Genomic DNA, 17,695 nt, shown 5'->3' on the forward strand with positions numbered 1-17,695 from the left:
GGCTGGTGCTGCAGGATGAGAGAGAAACTCCATGTAAAATAGGGGATTTTTCCTTAGTGCTGTTGGATTGCCTGCTGTGGGGTAGAGTTGCAAGGGAGAAAAAACCCATGGTATTTTGTAAATGTAGTGAATGTATGTGTAGAGATCTGACCAAAAGCAATGGGAATTTGTGACTTCAAGCCCCTGATTTTTCCTTTGGAATATTGTCCCTTCAGCAGCCTTGTGTGAGTGTGCAAACAGTGCAGAGCTGAATCTGGGCTTTTCTAACAGTGCTAGATTTTTTGATTAGAAAAGGCTGTTTTCTGGCCAGTATCTGCAGCTCACGTTTCATCTCAAAGTTGTGGTTTTGTGTTGGGAACTTGAACCTCTGCCAAAACCCCAATCTGTGTCCTGTTCAAGGCTATGTTGTCCTGAGCTAAACCTTCTGGGTGGGTTGTGCCAAATACCCACCGCGTTGCAGTTATGAGATCTTGGCTGTACTGGCTGGTGAATGGATTTGATTTTGACTGTGGTGGTCAGGAACAGGTCCCTTTTTTGGTTGTTTCTACAGGTGGTTTGAGTCTTCTAGCAGTATTTGCAAAGTGCTGAATGTTAGAGCAGATGTGTCACCTGGAAAGGGCAGTGCCATTGCCCTGTGGGAGTGGATGTGGGAAAATGTGTATCCTAACATAGGTGGTGTTCACTGAAAGCTGAGGGATACTTTTATCACAGATTGTACTTCTGTAGCAGCTTAAATTAATGTCATAATGTCAAAGTTTATTGCAAAGTTTAGATATTTCATTAAGCAAGATCCATCAGGTGTGGCACTTGACTTCCCGAATTCATTCTTATCCGAGTGTGATCTGGGGGCATGGTGGGAGTTGTGGGCTGTGACAGGGGGAGCGGATTTCAGGTTGTTATGTGCATGAGAAGCTGAAAACACCTAAATCTTTACAAACTTTAGGAAAGTAGGCACAGTATGCCTGAGATTTAGCTGGGTGTAAGTAAAATATTTTTCAAATGCTACATTTCCCTGGTAAAAATATGCTGTGGCTTTCCTACTGCTTTGGACCTATTGCATCTGCAGTCTCTAAAATTAAATTTGGTGGCTCTTCCTATCATTCTGTAATTCAGCTGTTGCTGTGAGTTTTAGTCTCCTGGCAGCAGGCACTGCAGCATTGGTACCAGGTGCTTGCTCATTCCCTCTGTGATACAGAAATGAATAAAATTCCTTTTTCCTCTGATTTTTTTTATCCTCTACCTTCCTTTCTACCTGTCTGTCTTTTAGATCAACTGGAATACTTCTCAAGTCACGTGCAGCACAATTCTGCCAGGAACCCCCTTCTGTTTGTCCTGGTGGAGGAACAGCTTGGCCACTGCCATGGCCACCATTTTCAGCCTCACACAGTTGGACTCACAGAGCCCAATACTGGGTCACCAGGTAGGATTTTCTGTCAATGACCAAATGTGCCATTGAAAGCAGCTGTTAATGTCCTTACCCAATGATTATTATATGTATTATAATTCTCTTTTTCCCTTCCAAGCATCACCTTGACGTCTGACAGGCTCCCATTGTTGGAAACAATGGTTTTGGATGATCTGCCTCACTTGAAAGATACATATGCCTCCTTGTACTCCTCAGCTATGGAAGACTTAGAGGTGGATTTTGATTCAGGACTGGAGGAAGATGAACTGAAACAGGAGGCTGCTCCTGGGGATTCCACAATCTTTGTGGCTTTTAAAGGAAATATAAGTGACAGAGACTTTGAGCAGAAGCTGGATACCATACTGGAGAATGTGCCTGGTCTTTTACACATGGGTAATGTGCCTTCTTGTCACTTTCCAGCTATCCTTAAAATGCTTATTTAGGTTGTCAGGGTACTTGCACAAAAAATAGATTATATTGGGTTTGAGCAACTTCGTTTGTAATGATAATTTGTTGGGCTTATTCTTAGTGAATTTGCAAGCTGTTCTTCTCAGAAAGGCAGACTACAAGCGTCTGCAGTTGTTTTGTTGTTTAAAACTGATTTATTTGGCAAGTTCATTAATTTTTCTTCTGTTTCCGCATTTCACCTGGTTTTATTCTCTTTCATGTCCCTCTATTACACATGGCTGTGTTATAAAAAAGTGAAACCAGGCTTGTTCACACAGGAGATGTTTTACTGCCCAAACTGTCCAATTTAAACAATTACAGTTCATCTGAGAATGGGTTCACTTTCCAGTACCTATAACATTACTGCCCTTTTCTGACCTGCCTTACCTGATTGATTGATTGATTGATTGATTGATTGATTGATTTGTGTTGGGGAATGGGTAGTGCCCTCACATACCCCTGAATGCTCATCCAGCTCTGGGAACAGCTCCATGGCAAGTCAGTGATAACAGGATTTTGGGGACATCTAAACCAGCATGTTTAGATCTGGAACAAGACACTTGTCCCCTGTCTGAGCATGTTGCAAAAGGTCCTGTGCTGATTACTGATGGCTGCTCAGTTAGGCAGCCTTGATTGTTTTCTTCATCAGTGTCAAACACCTTTTCAGGAAAATAACACATTACTTCTCAATAACCAAACTGAATTTTTTTATCACTTTATTCCTTTCTTTCAATTTTGTCCATCTAGTCAGCTGGCATCAGTTTGTTGGGTTCTTGCTGTTGCTCAGAGAGATAAAAAAGCTGGGATAAGACAAAAATACTGTAAAGAAATACCAGTTTTGAGCTGTGTCTTACAAACAGTTGGAAGGAGATGTAAACTAACAGACCATTACTGGTGTGAAGTGATGTTTGTAATATCACAGATCAATTGTGTAGTTTTTGATATAAAATAAATTCAGTCTATGACTGCTATAGTCATCTTTGTTATATAGAGGCATCTGCATGCTGAGTCTGTCATAAATATTAATGCCAGGATTAATAAACATGATTCAGACCTCAGCTGAGAAAGCAAATTTTTAAAATCAATGTCCAGTTAATTTGAAAATTATCCATGTGTGAAGTTACTTAAACTGATTCAGAGCAAAATAGGATATCCTGAATGCAGAGTTAGCAAATAACATGGGGTTATCTTGGCAGATGCAGTGCTTGAAAAATGAGAAACTTGGGTACAAATAAATAGAAATACTGAAACTGATGATAGAATTTTTCTATGTAAAAAACCGGAACATTAATAGCAGAAAATATGAGATTGTTCAAACCTCCACAAAAGGGGATTTTAAAACTCCTCCTGCCATGTTTCCAGCCAAAACTAGGTTTATAGGTGGAATGAGGATGAATTTAATAATTCCATTACTGTAGCAGCAAAAGGGGCTTGGTGAATTAGTGGTGAACAAGAGCTTCCTAAATAGGAGTGAGTGTTGACAATCTTAACTAACATGTATTTCAGACCTCAAAAGTTAGCAAATGTTTAGTAAATCTGAGGTTACAGTGGAGGAGCTGGCTGGTGAAAATTTGGGTCAGTGCTTTCTGTTTTGAGAGGAACTTTCTTCACAGAAAGATAGAAACTGGAAACTTACAAAGCTATATTGGGAGTATTTTTAAAATAATCCTTAAGTGCATTTTGTAGCAATCATTTAGGTAGGCATCACTTTGGATAATGTATCCAAGATAACTGCCTAACCTTTCTGCAGTTACTGTGAAAACGAGTGATCTATGTAGAAATGCTCATTTGTAGAACAGGTGTTCAGAAAACTTGCAAGTGAATATCTTGCATGACTTTGAGATGCTTTTTGGCAGTGGATTTGAAATGTTTACCCGGAAAACTAAATAATAAGGTAGAAATCAATGAAATATTGCTAGGAGTCTGTTGGCACTGGTCTTGTAAAAAAAGAAAAAAAAAAAAAGAAGATGGTTTCACAAGCACTTGTAGAGCAAATATTTCAAGCAGTTCATTCCTGTAGTCAGTTTTTTCTCACATTCATCTGATTCACAAAGCAGACCTGTACCAGTTCACTGTACTGTAACACAGGGCTGGAGTTTCTCTGCTCTGGGACAGGCTGGGAAAGCTGGGGATGCTCACCTGGAGAAAAGGGAGCCTAAAGGGGCTCCAGGGGAGCTGGGGAGGGACTTGGTACACGAAGGGTGGAGTGCCAGGACAAAGGGGAATGGCTTTAAGATGAAGGAGTCTAGATTTTAGATGGGATATTAGGAGGAAATTGTTCCCTGTGAGGGTGGGGAGGCCCTGGTAGGGGCTGCCCAGCTGTGGCTGTCCCATCCCTGGCAGCATCCAAGGCCAGGCTGGGTGGGGCTTGGAGCACTCTGGGATAGTGGAAGGTGCCCCTGCCCATAGCAGGGGGTGGGATGAGATGGGCTTTAAGGTCCCTTCCAACCAAAACCTAATACCTATAATTGTATGAAATCTGTTTTATTAGATATTTTATCTTTCCAAAGTAGTTTATCGACAGAATATTTCAGTTTTTAAGTAATACTATCAAGTGATTCTGTTGTCTATTGCATTGGTTATCATTTGAGTAGTTTTTTTACTGCTAATTTTTTGGAAAATCCCTGATTTTGGGGTTGGTAGCATTGGTTGCTGTATACCTGCGTGGGGAAAAATCTCCTGTACCTGAGACTGAGCACTGGCAATTTTCAAAGCCAAATAGGGTTTCACTTTTTTCAACCTTATAACCAAGTTGTTTCATCAGATGTGCTTATAAACTGCCTTTGCACTGACTTTGATTGTTTTTCTTCTAAGAATCCAACAAGTTAAAAGTGCAGAAGATAGAGCCTTGGAACAGCGTCCGTGTCACCTTCAACATCCCCCGGGAAGCTGCCGAGCGGCTGCGGATCCTGGCTCAGAACAACAACCAGCAGCTCCGAGACCTGGGCATTCTCTCCGTTCAGATTGAAGGTATTTCACACCTAATCTGCTTCCAAAGCTCAGATTTAACTAGACTCAAAAAGCAGTTTTGTGTATTTGGTTAGCGCTGCAAAACTTGCAATTACTACTTTGGCTTTAGTGAAAAAGATAGCTCAGGATTTTTATTCTTTCAATAATAATATTTACTAATAATAAAAATGAAAGCTGGAAATGCTCTGGGCACCAGGAACCCTCCTGAAAAATGTTGTCTGTGTGTTGACTGGGAAAGGGTTGGCTGATACTCTTTCTCTGTTGTTTCATATGAGGCTTTCTTTAAGACAAGTTTTCAGTGGCTTTCACAGTCACCATATCCATTCTGGACAGTTGTCCAGGAGCACCCTCAGGATGGAATCAAGGGCAGGCAATGCTTGTCATGACATTTGTTCTTCTTAAAACTGAAATCCAGAGGAGTGCTGTGATGTGTAAGTGTCCTTCTAAAGCACGCCCTGGAGGTGAAGCCTGTGCTTCCTTCCTGGGCATCTCTTAAATGTCCTTTTGCAAAAGTCTGTTCTGCTTTTCTGTTTCTCTGTTCACCCAACCTGTGCCTTGCTTTAGGGGAAGGTGCCATCAACTTGGCTTTAGGCCAGAGCAGGAGCCAGGATGTGCGGATCAACGGGCCCCTGGGAGCGAGCACCGCCATGCGCATGGACACGGGATTCCCCATGCAGGGGGGGCAAGGTAAATCCCCCCAGGCCTTCTCCTGCTGCTTCAGACTCCAGATTTACTGCTGGGCTCGTGAAACTCCACTGGTTACAGCAACTCGTGCTTGCAGAATTCTAATTGCCATTTAAATTAATGTCTGGTCTTGTTCCCTGCTGTCAAACCATGTCCTGTGTTATGTAAATGAATCGTTGGGTGCATTGTGTCCCACAAACACTGGGGTGATTTTGGCAGGGCCCATTGGTTTGTTTTCAGGTACTGTGAGGGTGTGGAGGTTTGGGGTTTTGTTGGGTAGTTGGTTTGTTTGGGGTTTTTACATACAGTCTATTGAAGCAGATGAGTTAGTGTAGTGAATTCACTTTGAAATATGCACAAATTTTCAGAGTGTTCTGCTTGGTTCTCTTTATGGAAGTGTGCAAAAGTCTTGATTCAGTGTACAATAAACTGACTTAGATTAAATCCATTAGAATTATGGGAAGGACGGGCCACTGTAATTGTTACTCACTTCTTATTTTCTGATAAACTTTTGAGATCTGATCATAAAGAGGGGATTTTTGTTGGAAATTGTCGTTTTTAAACTATATTTTACAGTATTGTGTACTCATAAGGAATTTTTAACTACAAAACTCAAATTTGACAAAGAGGTTTTACAAAGAAAGCTACTAACTAATTTATTAAAATAGCTGAATCATAAGGCAGCATAAATAACTAATATTTTAGTAAATGGAATTTAAAGCAATTAAACCAGGAGCATTTTTGGTCAGTTTATCTAAGATGCATTTGTGGCCGTTGAGGAGAAGGAATTGAAAGAACATTTCAGCTTTGTAGAAATCTAATTGAACAGTAGTGAAATGTTTGTCCTTAACAAAGACTAAAGCGTTTTGAAGAAGGGTTCCACTCTCCCCTGTCAGCATCAGTGCCTTTATTTCCTGTCTGCGGGTCAACAACAAAACAGCAATAGAACCAACAGGGCAACAGTAGCAATCATTTTAGAAAATTACAGCCTGTGGAAGTGAAACATTGAAATTTTTTTTTCCTCTTGCAACACCTCAGTTACTTTCTAGTTTCAAATGTTGCAAAAACCTGAGTTACATGTACAGCTTTGATACAATCTTGTCACTTGGTGCTTTCAGTGGCAGGTCAGGCTCACATTAATTCATGAGTCAGTAATGTTTTCATTTGTACTCTTTTTAAAAATTTGGTATTAAAGACCTACAGCATGACCTAAACTTGTTTGTTTGATACCAGGGAATCTGAGCTTTCAGACAGAGAAGTGTATCCTCAGGTTATTTTGGACAAACAATTCTTGAAGTCTAAAGAATTGTTTTACTGACAAATATATTTTTTTCTTGTTAAAAGAAAAAATCTAAAATTCTTCTCTATGTAACTGCAAGACTTGATGATTTCTATTTTTATTTTTTAAGGTTTAATAAGAATGAGCAATGCTGCAGCTGTCATGATGTCCCAGGGTGGAAATGTGCCCTCCTCTATGGTGGCAAGTGGTGCTAGTGCTGAGCTGCAGCCACGAACACCTCGGCCTTCCTCACAGCCAGGTGGTAAAATTTAGTCATAATACTGATCTGAAAAAGTTCTTAAACTTTGATTCTTCAGCACACAGGCTTGAGTGTGTACTCATGAGAGAACTCCAGAATTGTTCTGGAGCATTTTCCCCGCCTTTCTGGGAGCTACTCTTTCTGTGAAAACCTCCCTTCCCCCTTAATCTGTTAAATTTTTTCAAATAATTTGGGTGCCTAATAAGTCACCAGCTTGCTTGGTGTTTTGTTCATATATGTTGAGCAATGGCAATTGTATTTTTGCACTTGAACTGTCATGACTGATCTTTATGTTTAACTTGAAGGTAAGAGAAGGATTAGTTCAATGAGGCAGGAATTCTTTTTTTCCTTCTTTTCAGGAAGGGTAGATAGACTGGTAAGTTAAGGATTGGGGGTCTGGTGGGTGTGAATGTTTGGAGGTTATTCTTCATAGGATCCCCAGGGAACAGTCATGGCACCAAGCCTGACAGAGTTCAGGGAGTGTCTGAACGATGCTCTTTGTCCTGTGGTTTAGTTTTAGGTGATCCTGCCAGGAGCAGGGTTTTGGACTCAATGGTCCTTCCAGCTGAGATACTCTGTGATTCTGCAGTTCTGTGTGTAGAAGGCTTACATCAGTCTGTAGCATTGTGGGACTGTTGTGCTTTATTTTAGAGGATATAAATTGATAAGACCTGGCTTCTCTGGAATATGAACTTTTTACGCAGAGTAAGAAAATGCAAGCCAGCAATTTAGCCTTTGTTGTTTTGGGACGGGTTTTGTCTACAGTAGGGTTTTTTAAAAATTATTTTTCTTTGCTGTTTTATTAGATGCAATGGACCCACTCTTATCTGGGCTAAATATGCAGCAACAAAATCATCCATCTGGATCTTTAGCTCCTCAGCTCCATTCAATGCAGTCAGTTCCTGTAAACAGGCAGATGAACTCAGCCAACTTTCAGCAGCTCCAGCAGCAGCAGCAGTTGCAGAATCGGCCTCCCCAGCCACATCAGCAGCCACCGCAGGGTATTCGACCTTCATTCACTTCACCAGCACAAGTTCCAGTTCCCCCTGGCTGGAACCAGCTTCCTTCTGGAGCACTCCAGCCTCCTCCAAGCCAGGGAGCACTGGGTACACTAACAGTGAACCAGGGCTGGAAAAAGGCCCCCTTGCCTGGACAAATGCAGCAGCAGCTTCAAGCAAGACCATCTCTAGCAACAGTACAAACTCCTACCCATCCTCCACCTCCATATCCTTTTGGAAGCCAGCAAGCTTCTCAGGCTCACTCAAACTTTCCCCAGATGAGCAATCCTGGCCAGTTTACTGCTCCTCAAATGAAAAGCCTTCAGGGAGGGCCCTCACGAGTTCCTACCCCACTACAACAGCCCCACCTGACCAATAAGTCTCCTGCTTCTTCACCCTCCTCCTTCCAGCAGGGCTCCCCTGCCTCATCTCCCACCGTTAACCAGACACAGCAGCAGCTGGGACCAAGGCCTGCCCAGAGCAGCACTCTTCCCCAGGGCTTCCAGCAGCCTGTCAGCTCTCCCAGTCGTAATCCTATGGTGCAGCAGGGGAATGTACCCCCCAACTTCATGGTGATGCAGCAGCAAAACCAAGGTCCACAAGGTTTACACCCTGGTTTAGGAGGTAAGAAGCACTGAGACCTTCATTTATTTTAAAAGGAAAAGAAACATAAAGTCTAGAACTAAAATTGCTGTTAGTTCTGAAAAGATCCTTTATGAGACAGAATCAACAAATAGGTGGAGTTTGAGGTGTGTACTGGTGAAGGAGCATCCACATCACTCTGTCTCTGTCCTGCAGTGTCACAGAAATGCCCAGAGGGTCAGGGAGGAGTTACTGTGTGCACTGCACTTATTACTGCCAATTGTCCTGTTGACAGCTCTGCTGTTGCCTTTAAGCAAGCTTAGGGTATTTAGAGATGGTATGAGGATTTTGTTTAGGTTTGAGGTTGTTCTTTTTTGGGGGGAAAGGGGAGGATTTTTTGCAAGAGTGTAATGAAAAGACTTTTTTTCTCTCTTCACCTTCCTCTATCACCATTTACATTTTCTATTACAGAAGTGAAGCATTGTTTTGCATCTTCCTTTCTAAGCTGTGGATGCTTCTTCTTCACCCTGTCTTTGTCACCAGTTTCTTCCTATATGAAGAGGAAAAAGCTATTGTTGCCATGCTGTTGTACTCCCTATCCTAGAATTAAGACGTTAAGGGATGTTTTAGTTTCTCATTTGGCTGTGTTGTCTTTAGTTTTCTCTTTGAACCAATCCACTCACTTCTTTTCCTTACTACTCCTAGAGCTCTTCTCTAACATTGAAGGCATTTCTTTTGTCAGTCCCAGGATCTCTTTTGTGTCCTTGGTTGGTTTTTTTTTTCCCTTGAGCCCTTTGTATTTCCATGCAGATTTTCCATGCTTCTCTTTGCTCACTCATTTGTTCATCTTCCTCTTGGATGGCTGTTCTCATGTCCCATACATCAGTTCTTGCTTAAACCTTTGGAATAATTTCTTTGTATGCTTATGGTTCATATTCTTTGTCCACCTACACACACATAAGTACATTCTAGTTTCTTGCATTCTCATGTTGTACATTCCAAATCTGTCCAAACGCTGAAAGGAATTCCTGTTTCTTGGTCTACTGATCTGGACAAGCTTCTTGTTTTCAATGTTTGTACCATGGGTCTTGTTTGAATTCAAATGAATTTTCTGTGTGTCAAGGTTCTCTTGGGATCTGCGAGTGCCCTACGCTTGGTGTATCTTATTTTGTCTCCATCTGGAAGCAGTTATTCATTATTTATGATAGTCACATTTCCCTACAGTCTTGCCTCACCAGCCATATGTCCCCATCAGAAATCTTAGCCATGATCTTTAGCCAGTATAATCTCCATGTTCTGCTTCCTTACTAAACCTACTACAAACAAACTTCAATTTTTCTGAGTTAAGAGTCACACCAGAAATAAACTATCAAAATATGTTATTTGGTCTTATTTTAGACCTTATTGCTAAATTGACAATGCTGCTTTGAGCTGTATCCTCAGGTGATTTTAAAAGACAGAATTCCTTGGTTTCAGCAAAGCTGTGTTGCTCCCACTGCTGAGATTTTTGCCTGACTTCTCTGCATGCTCATTCTTTGTTGCAATTTATATGTTAATTTGTCATTACAGGTCTTTCCATTTTTAAGCCACCTTACATTTAAAGGTTTGGTGTAAATGAATGCATTCAAACGCTTCGCATTTCACACAGCCAATTTAGAAAATTGGAATTTATATCAGATTTGGAATAGGCCAAGCTAACACTTTATTTTTTTCTCAGTTCAAGCATTCTTACATGAAACACATCCCTAAAAGTTTAGCAGAACCAAAGCTGGAGTCCAGTGATGTGGTGCTTCAATAAATCTGTTTCTGTATTTGCAGATATATTTGGTGTTTGGCCTATAGACATGATTACCTTGAAATATTAATTACAGCCTAAGACCAGATAATTAGCACAAGCAGTAAAATTAGGTGTGCAAGAAAGCTGTAACTGCAGAAGTAATTGAAGACACATTCTGGCACTGGGTCAGGAAAATAAAAGGGGCAGTGGGCAGGGTTGCTTCAAAGTCTGAGGCATTGTGTGGACAGTGAGTTAAAAAGTGGGTTCACTTAAACCCATCCACACTGCTGCTCACGCTGGCAGGTAGAGGGGAGGTTTATCTCTGTGCGTGTCCCAGGGCAGCAGTGATGTTGGGATGTGCCAGAGTGTGGCTGTTGTGCCACATGAAGACCTCAAAGAATTCCTTGCTCTTGCAGCAGGGATAGCAGAGTTACTTGAATGAGCAGCAGGTCTGGACCTACTGAACTGTGGGGTTCCTCAGCCCACTCTGGGGTGAAAAGACCCTTTGAGTGTGTGCACACAGCAGCACTGATAGGGAGTGTGTGCCTGGTGTGTAAGAGTTGGTGAGAGGAGCACATTACTAACAAGAATACCAGTTATTTCTCTGTGTGTACATTGAATAAGTTAAGGGTGTGCTAAGAGGTGCAGTAGAGCAGAAAGCAACAAACCACATTAATTCTAGTTTCTATAAGGTCAAACTTGCACTTTTCACCTTCTCTGGGTAGTAAGTTTTGTACTTTAATAATAGTTTGAAATTAGTCATAGTAATTTGTTAGACAGAATTGTTGCACAGGTAAGAACTATAAATGTCTTCAGTGGATTTTGTATATTGGCAAAAAAACATTTCTGCCTAAACCTGTCATATGACAGCACAGACTCAAAAGTATTCTCCAATTCCAATTATAGATTTTGTCTATTTTTTCCCTTCCCATTTCCCATACTAACTAACCAGGAAATTCTGTGTTCAGGAATGCCCAAGCGGCTGCCCCCGGGGTTCCCTGCAGGCCAGGCTAACCAGAACTTCCTGCAGGGCCAGGTGCCCTCCACAGCTCCAGGAACGCCAGGGAACAGCGGAGCACCGCAGCTGCCAGCCAGCCAGAGCGTGCAGCACTCAGGTCTGACTGCAGAGGAGCCCTGCTCAGCTTTTGCTGTTCTCCATTTGTAACACCTGATGCCTTTTCCTGTGTCACACGGGTCCCAAAGCGTGGAACTCCAGCAGCAGCACTCTGGGTGTAGTGCTGGAGAGGAAAAAGAAAAGTATAAGGCTGCTCATGTTTCTCAAAATCTAACTATTATTGATGTGGATTGTGGGTGTGGGCTTCAGAAGCAGCTGTTGAGAAAATGAATGGAAGGTAGCACTGAAGTTTGGAGGCAAGGGGTAATAAAGATAACAACACAAAAGGAACTTCTTGTCCAGAAAAAAAAAAAAGAGTTCAATTATCTTAGAAGCAGAATAGCGATATAATCTTGTTCTGCTTTGAAAATATTATTTATTACTTCCTTCAAAAATTTCTGATGTTGTCTAAAAGTGTGAAAATGAAATCTTTAATTCACAAATGTCTCCCTCCATTTCACAATTCAATTATTAGTCTTTTGGCTGGATTATGGATACCCTGATGATGTCATTTCATCAGTAGTCTGTGTGCATTTATTCTTTAACCCATTATAAAGCATCCTCAGGGTTTGAAGCTCATTTTGGTTATGAATTACTCTGCTGAGTTAGGTGACATTATGGAATGTTTTCAAACTTAGGTGCAGATAACAACTGAAATTAAGTTTCTGTTCTGTCCTCTGCAGTGGGATACAGGAGAAGTACCAGTCCAAGTGTTTATTTTGAGATGTATGATGTTGTGTTTTGACAACTAGCATGTATCTATAGCATCAAACTTTGCATCCCAGGACTGCAAATATATGAAATATGCCGGTTTATTGGTAAAGGGAGGAAAGCAATGTTGGAGTACTAGACATTTAAAGACATGAAAACTCTTGCACCACTCCAATTAGTTTCTTAGTGGTATTTTCTTTTTATTTTCTTAAGGTGGCCAAGGATCTGGACCTCCTCAAACTCAGATGCAAGCAGCACATGGCCCACCAAATATGATGCAGACCAATCTAATGGGACTTCATGGAAATATGAACAACCAGCAGGCTGGTGCTAGTGGGGTGCCACAAGTTAACATGGGCAATATGCAGGGACAGCCTCAGCAAGGACCACAGTCCCAGCTTATGGGGATGCATCAGCAAATCGTGTCCTCTCAAGGACAGATGGTGAACATTCAGGCTCAGGGATCACTGAACCCTCAAAACCAGATGATACTTTCTCGAACTCAGCTCATGCCGCAAGGCCAAATGATGGTGACGCCCCAAAACCAAAATCTTGGTCCCTCTCCCCAGAGGATGACCCCACCCAAACAGATGATTCCCCAGCAGGGACAGCAGATGATGTCCACACACAATCAGATGATGGGACCTCAGGGCCAGGTCTTGCTACAGCAAAACTCAATGATGGAGCAGATGATGACCACTCAGATGCAAGGGAATAAACAGCCTTTTAGTACTCAAAACCAGTCCAACGTTATGTCGGGGCCAGCTCAACTGATGAGAGGACCAACCCCAAACATGCAAGGAAACATGGTGCAGTTCACTGGGCAGATGATGGCACAGCAGGGCCCTGTGAATGGGAATCCTTCTCAGGTGATGGGAATTCAAGGGCAAGTTTTAAGACCCACTGGACCCAGTCCTCACATCTCTCAGCAACTTGGGGATACTGCAACCACAACAAACAACGATGGGAACTTGACACAGATGTTACCTGAGGTTCCTGTGCAGCAGCCAAACATGGTGCCTTCTCATATGCAAGGAATGCAAGGAAACAGCAATGCTTCAGGGAGTCATTTCTCTGGCCATGGGCTGCCTTTCAACACAGGGTTTAGTGGAACTCCCAATGGGAATCAGGTTTCCTGTGGGCAGAACCCTGTGTTTCCTGTCAATAAAGATGTGACGCTCACGAGTCCGCTCTTGGTTAACCTACTCCAGAGCGATATCTCAGCAGGGCACTTTGGTGTGAACAACAAACAGAATAACCAGAATGCCAACAAACCAAAGAAGAAGAAGCCTCCAAGGAAGAAGAAAAGTAATCAACAGCTAGAACAAACAACGTAGGTTTATTATTACAGTGTTTTTTATAAGGGGCATGAAGAAACTCCCACAGGCATCTTGTCAATATTTTATCAGCAAGTAATGGGTGAGAAAGGACTTGTATTTTATTCATGTTGTAGCAGTTTCTCTCAAGAGTCGGTCATTGGAATGTTTGTTCAAGATTAAAAATAACATGCAAATATCCAAACTCAGTTATAAACCCAATTCTACCAGCACTGTTCCTTACCTTTACTGGGTGAAGGAAGTTTAGCATGTGGCCCATGGTGTCACAGTCCTTGGAAGAGGAGGCTGTCTTTTTTTAAGCAGTCTTGACAGCCACAATCAAAGGGTGGGAAGTATGTTCAGAAGAACTAGAAGCCTCTATAAAACGTGTGCAGGACAGATTTTGGGGGGTTGTTTCCTGATCATGTGCATATCCTGACACATTTCTGCCTGGAATTGAGCTGGACTTCTCTCTTAGTTGGAGCTGCAGCTAGAATTTAGTGGAAAGAATGTGGTACTTTCTGGGTATGAGATTAAGAAATCCAGGCAGTGCTGGTCTTCCTGGCCTAGCAGAGGTTAGGAAAGAAAAAAAACCCTACAGCTCTTGGGAGGGAGAAGGCCAATGGGGAAGATGCAAAGATGATGAATGAGTGTGTCTTTTTAGTGAAAATACAAGATTGCAGAATCTCTTCCTTCTTTGGCCAGCGTGTTCTTTCTTGGCCAGCTGTCCTGTAAGCATTTGCCATTGACAGTTCACTATCACCCAGCACAGGGTGGTAGCTGCTGCTGCTGTGCCATTATTCAGCTCAAATGGTGAAGGCAGATATGCTTTATTCAATTATCCTGATGCTGCAGATGAGCCCATGGGGCATTAACAGGAACCCACCTGATGGTACTTGGAGGGATTGTTTTCAATCAGAGAAAAATTAAAAAATTGCATAGAAAATTATAACACAGAAATATTCAAATACCAGAATTAAATTCTTAGAACCAAACAAAAAGATGGCAATAGCATGTGAAGATCCTGATGTGGCTCTGGTTCCACCAGTCTGGCCCCTTGGAATAATCATGTTTTTTCCCCGAAGTTTATGCTGCCTTTCCTAGGGACACCTGTTCAGTTCAGTGCAAAGAGAAGCTGGCATGAAGTACTAAACAAAATGTTCAATATTTTAACTTTTCCCTTGGTTATTCAGTGTGTAGCCCCAGTCTGCATTTTCTGCAGTGTCAAGATTCCTTTGTGAAGGTGTAATTAATAATCTCATGGACATTTTAATTGTGGACTGAAAAACTTACATCATCTATAGCAAGTGATCTTTTGTGACAATCATTAGTTGGCTTAACTAGTACAAAAATAAAATGCAGAAATGCTGTAAGGTAAAGCAAAGCATGCTAATTTAATAGGCCTTGGAACAAAGGTTTTCAAGGCTCTCCTGTATAGTTGTGTACAGGCTTGGCTTGTCAGGTCCTCACTGCTGCTGAGTGACCTCAGATTACAGCTGGAGGAGGACACAATCTGTGGCCAAATGTGGAAACTTGGGTAAAGTAGCTTGGCCAGCACCAATTGTGTGGCCAGTCTGCAGCTTTTGGGGTGACTTAGAAACCTAACACAGACACCACTTCCTCCAGTCTAAACAGATTCCAATAAAACGCTGGTAACCGCTGCTGTAGCAAGTGCCTTGCTGTGGAAGTGACAGAGCATTCAGAGGGAGCAGATGAGTTGGCACCACCTTCTGAAAAAAATCCATTCATAATTAAAGTAAACTCTTCTTATGATTTTGTTTTCATTGGTCTTACTGATGAGCACCCAGCCTCAGTGTGGCCTGGGAATATCAATAAAAGTGTCTATAAAGCTCTTCCTCTGACCTTGCAAAGCCTCACAAGACTATTTGCTTATTAAAGTTTTCACAGTGGAAGTCTCAATTACAGCTTTTCTAATGGCCTATGACAGCTCAATTACAGCTCCTAAATAAGGTTTTGAATCAGATTTTGGTGTAGTTAACAAAGGAACCAGAATGTAGTTCTGATATGGATGAGCATTTTGGTTCTATGTGGACTAAATCAATACTCAATCCTTGCAGAAGCACTAAGAAGGGAGTTGTTCTTTCAAAAGTTCCTGAGTTTATTCTCCAGCAAAAAGAGGGAGAGTGCAGTGAAAGCTGGCTGTAACACCTTCCTGCCTCCCTCACTCTCAGCTTCCCTCGCATTGTTGGGCAAGCTCAGCATTTTCCTGCCTTGGAATTGGCAGGAATGAAATCCGATTTGGATCACTTTCTCTTGCATCAGAAGCAAATAAGATGCTTTTCATCTTAGCTTCCTCTCTGTCATTCTTCCTCAGAAATTTTAGAATTCAGAGCAGCAAACCTTGGTGGAAATGCAGCTAATTTGATAAAGACACAAAAAAGAAATAATTTTGAGAAATAATAACATATTAACAAAAGTACAACTGGGAATATGGATTGCAGTCATGTTGGAATGTAAATAGGATAAGTGAGCTATTGAAAGAGTTTATTCAGCTGAGTCTGAAATAGTTTCAAGGGTTTGCTTAATAGAGCAACTTTGCATTGAAATGAAACCCAGGACATTTTGGTTGTTTAAAAGTGTTTGCTGTGTGCTGAACCTGGAGCCTGTGGGTAATGGGATGTAAACTGAGGAACAAGATGCTAGATGCAATGGGAATGTGGATAAAACAGGTTGGTTAATTCTATTAAATCCGTGCACAAGCAAGCAGTTGTTTCATGTTCCCCTGTGCACAGACCATGAGCATCCTGTGCACTGCTGGAACAGAAATAATCCACTGTGGGAGGTCACTGCCAGTGCTGCCATTCAGGTGGCAGTGTGCAGTGCAGGTGGTGACAGCACTGCAGGACAAAGAGGCTTTTCCCAGCCAGACTCAGAGGGTTTCACTGCAGCCCTGGGGTGCCAGGCCCTGGCAGAGCCGGGAAATGCCCTCACTCAGGAGCGGGGAGGAGCCTCTCTAGCCCCAGAGCTCCTGGACAGGGCTGGGGCTGCCACACCTGTCATTTGAGCTTTGCTCTCCTTATGACCCAGCTGCCACCTTCTTTGGTTTGGTTGGTTTGGGTTTTCCTGGAGCTCTCTCTCTGCTCTGATGAGGGATTTGTATCTGAAGTTTGTACTTCAGAGTGCAGCTGGTAGAGCAGAGGTGCTGCTGATGACAATCCAGACTGTACCAGGTGTGCAGTTACTCATAGGTATTTTTCACATCTAGAGCAATAGAAAAGAAGAATAAATATGGAATATTTCGTCCCTCACACAAACATCTTGCTATTCATATCCTGGTTATTTTTCACAAGTAGTTGTTGTTACACATGCCTAGTGAATTTCAGCCTCATTTGAGATTCAGTTGATGTTTAAATTTTCCTGCAGTGACAGAAGCAGCCTTTCTTACCATAGCTGCTCTTTGCTGGCAAACCAAGCTCGGGTCTGTTCTGCCAGATTTGCACAGATCCATCTGGCAGGAGGTGTTTGCTAAGGATCCACTGTACACCAGTTTTGTTTTCCATGTTAAACCTTTCTGTGCAGTGATGCTGTGTATCAGCTTTGAGCTGAACTTTAACTGTAGCATTTTTAATTTCCCACCATTGTAAATAAATAGCAAAATTGACAAATTTGAGATTGCATTGACAATTTTAGGTATTATTTCAGTTCACGTGGCTGGCACCTGCACCAAAGGCTACAGCTCTTCTGGGTGATTTTGCTGCCAGAATTTTTGTTCACTTGTGGCTGTTAATATAATGCTCTGGGCATATCTCTGCATTTTGCCAGTTTTCATCAAATTTATTGGTGGGGGCATGTAATCCTACACCCCCTGTATCACAGAAATTGGTGGTGTGCTGGATAAGGCACAGCAGTGCACTCCAGGTGCTTTCCTTGGCAGTACCTGCCCTCAGCAGCGGTGGCTGGAACAGTTCTGTTTGCCCTATTTTCACCTTTCTTCTCTGTTGGTGTACGTTCTCTCCAGTTTTGACCCACAAAAATTCAGGGATTTCCAGTCACATGCTGCTTTTTGAGTGTTGATTGGGTAGCTGATAGAACATTAGGACAGGCCAGGGTGTCTCCATGGGTGTCTATAGCTTAGTGTCAGCTGTAGAGATGCCAAAACTTATTCTCAAGTAAATTGGAGTAGGATATATCT

The 17,695-nt window shown here is 42.1% G+C and overlaps 1 protein-coding gene across 1 annotated transcript in view; it reads left to right on the forward strand.

The window, feature by feature from the left end:
- Positions 1 to 17,695, forward strand: part of NCOA6 (nuclear receptor coactivator 6) — a 44,041-nt gene that overhangs the window by 10,950 nt on the left and 15,396 nt on the right. Inside the window, exons 3-10 of the mRNA XM_030963061.1 lie at positions 1,268 to 1,420; positions 1,524 to 1,798; positions 4,667 to 4,822; positions 5,387 to 5,509; positions 6,916 to 7,044; positions 7,851 to 8,666; positions 11,370 to 11,516; positions 12,440 to 13,559. Of these exons, the coding sequence (XP_030818921.1) occupies positions 1,564 to 1,798; positions 4,667 to 4,822; positions 5,387 to 5,509; positions 6,916 to 7,044; positions 7,851 to 8,666; positions 11,370 to 11,516; positions 12,440 to 13,559 (2,726 nt within the window). The 5' untranslated portion in view covers positions 1,268 to 1,420; positions 1,524 to 1,563. The remainder of the gene's footprint in view (positions 1 to 1,267; positions 1,421 to 1,523; positions 1,799 to 4,666; positions 4,823 to 5,386; positions 5,510 to 6,915; positions 7,045 to 7,850; positions 8,667 to 11,369; positions 11,517 to 12,439; positions 13,560 to 17,695) is intronic.

The sequence above is a fragment of the Camarhynchus parvulus genome, chromosome 20 (assembly GCF_901933205.1).
Source record: "Camarhynchus parvulus chromosome 20, STF_HiC, whole genome shotgun sequence".
NCBI lineage: Eukaryota > Metazoa > Chordata > Aves > Passeriformes > Thraupidae > Camarhynchus > Camarhynchus parvulus.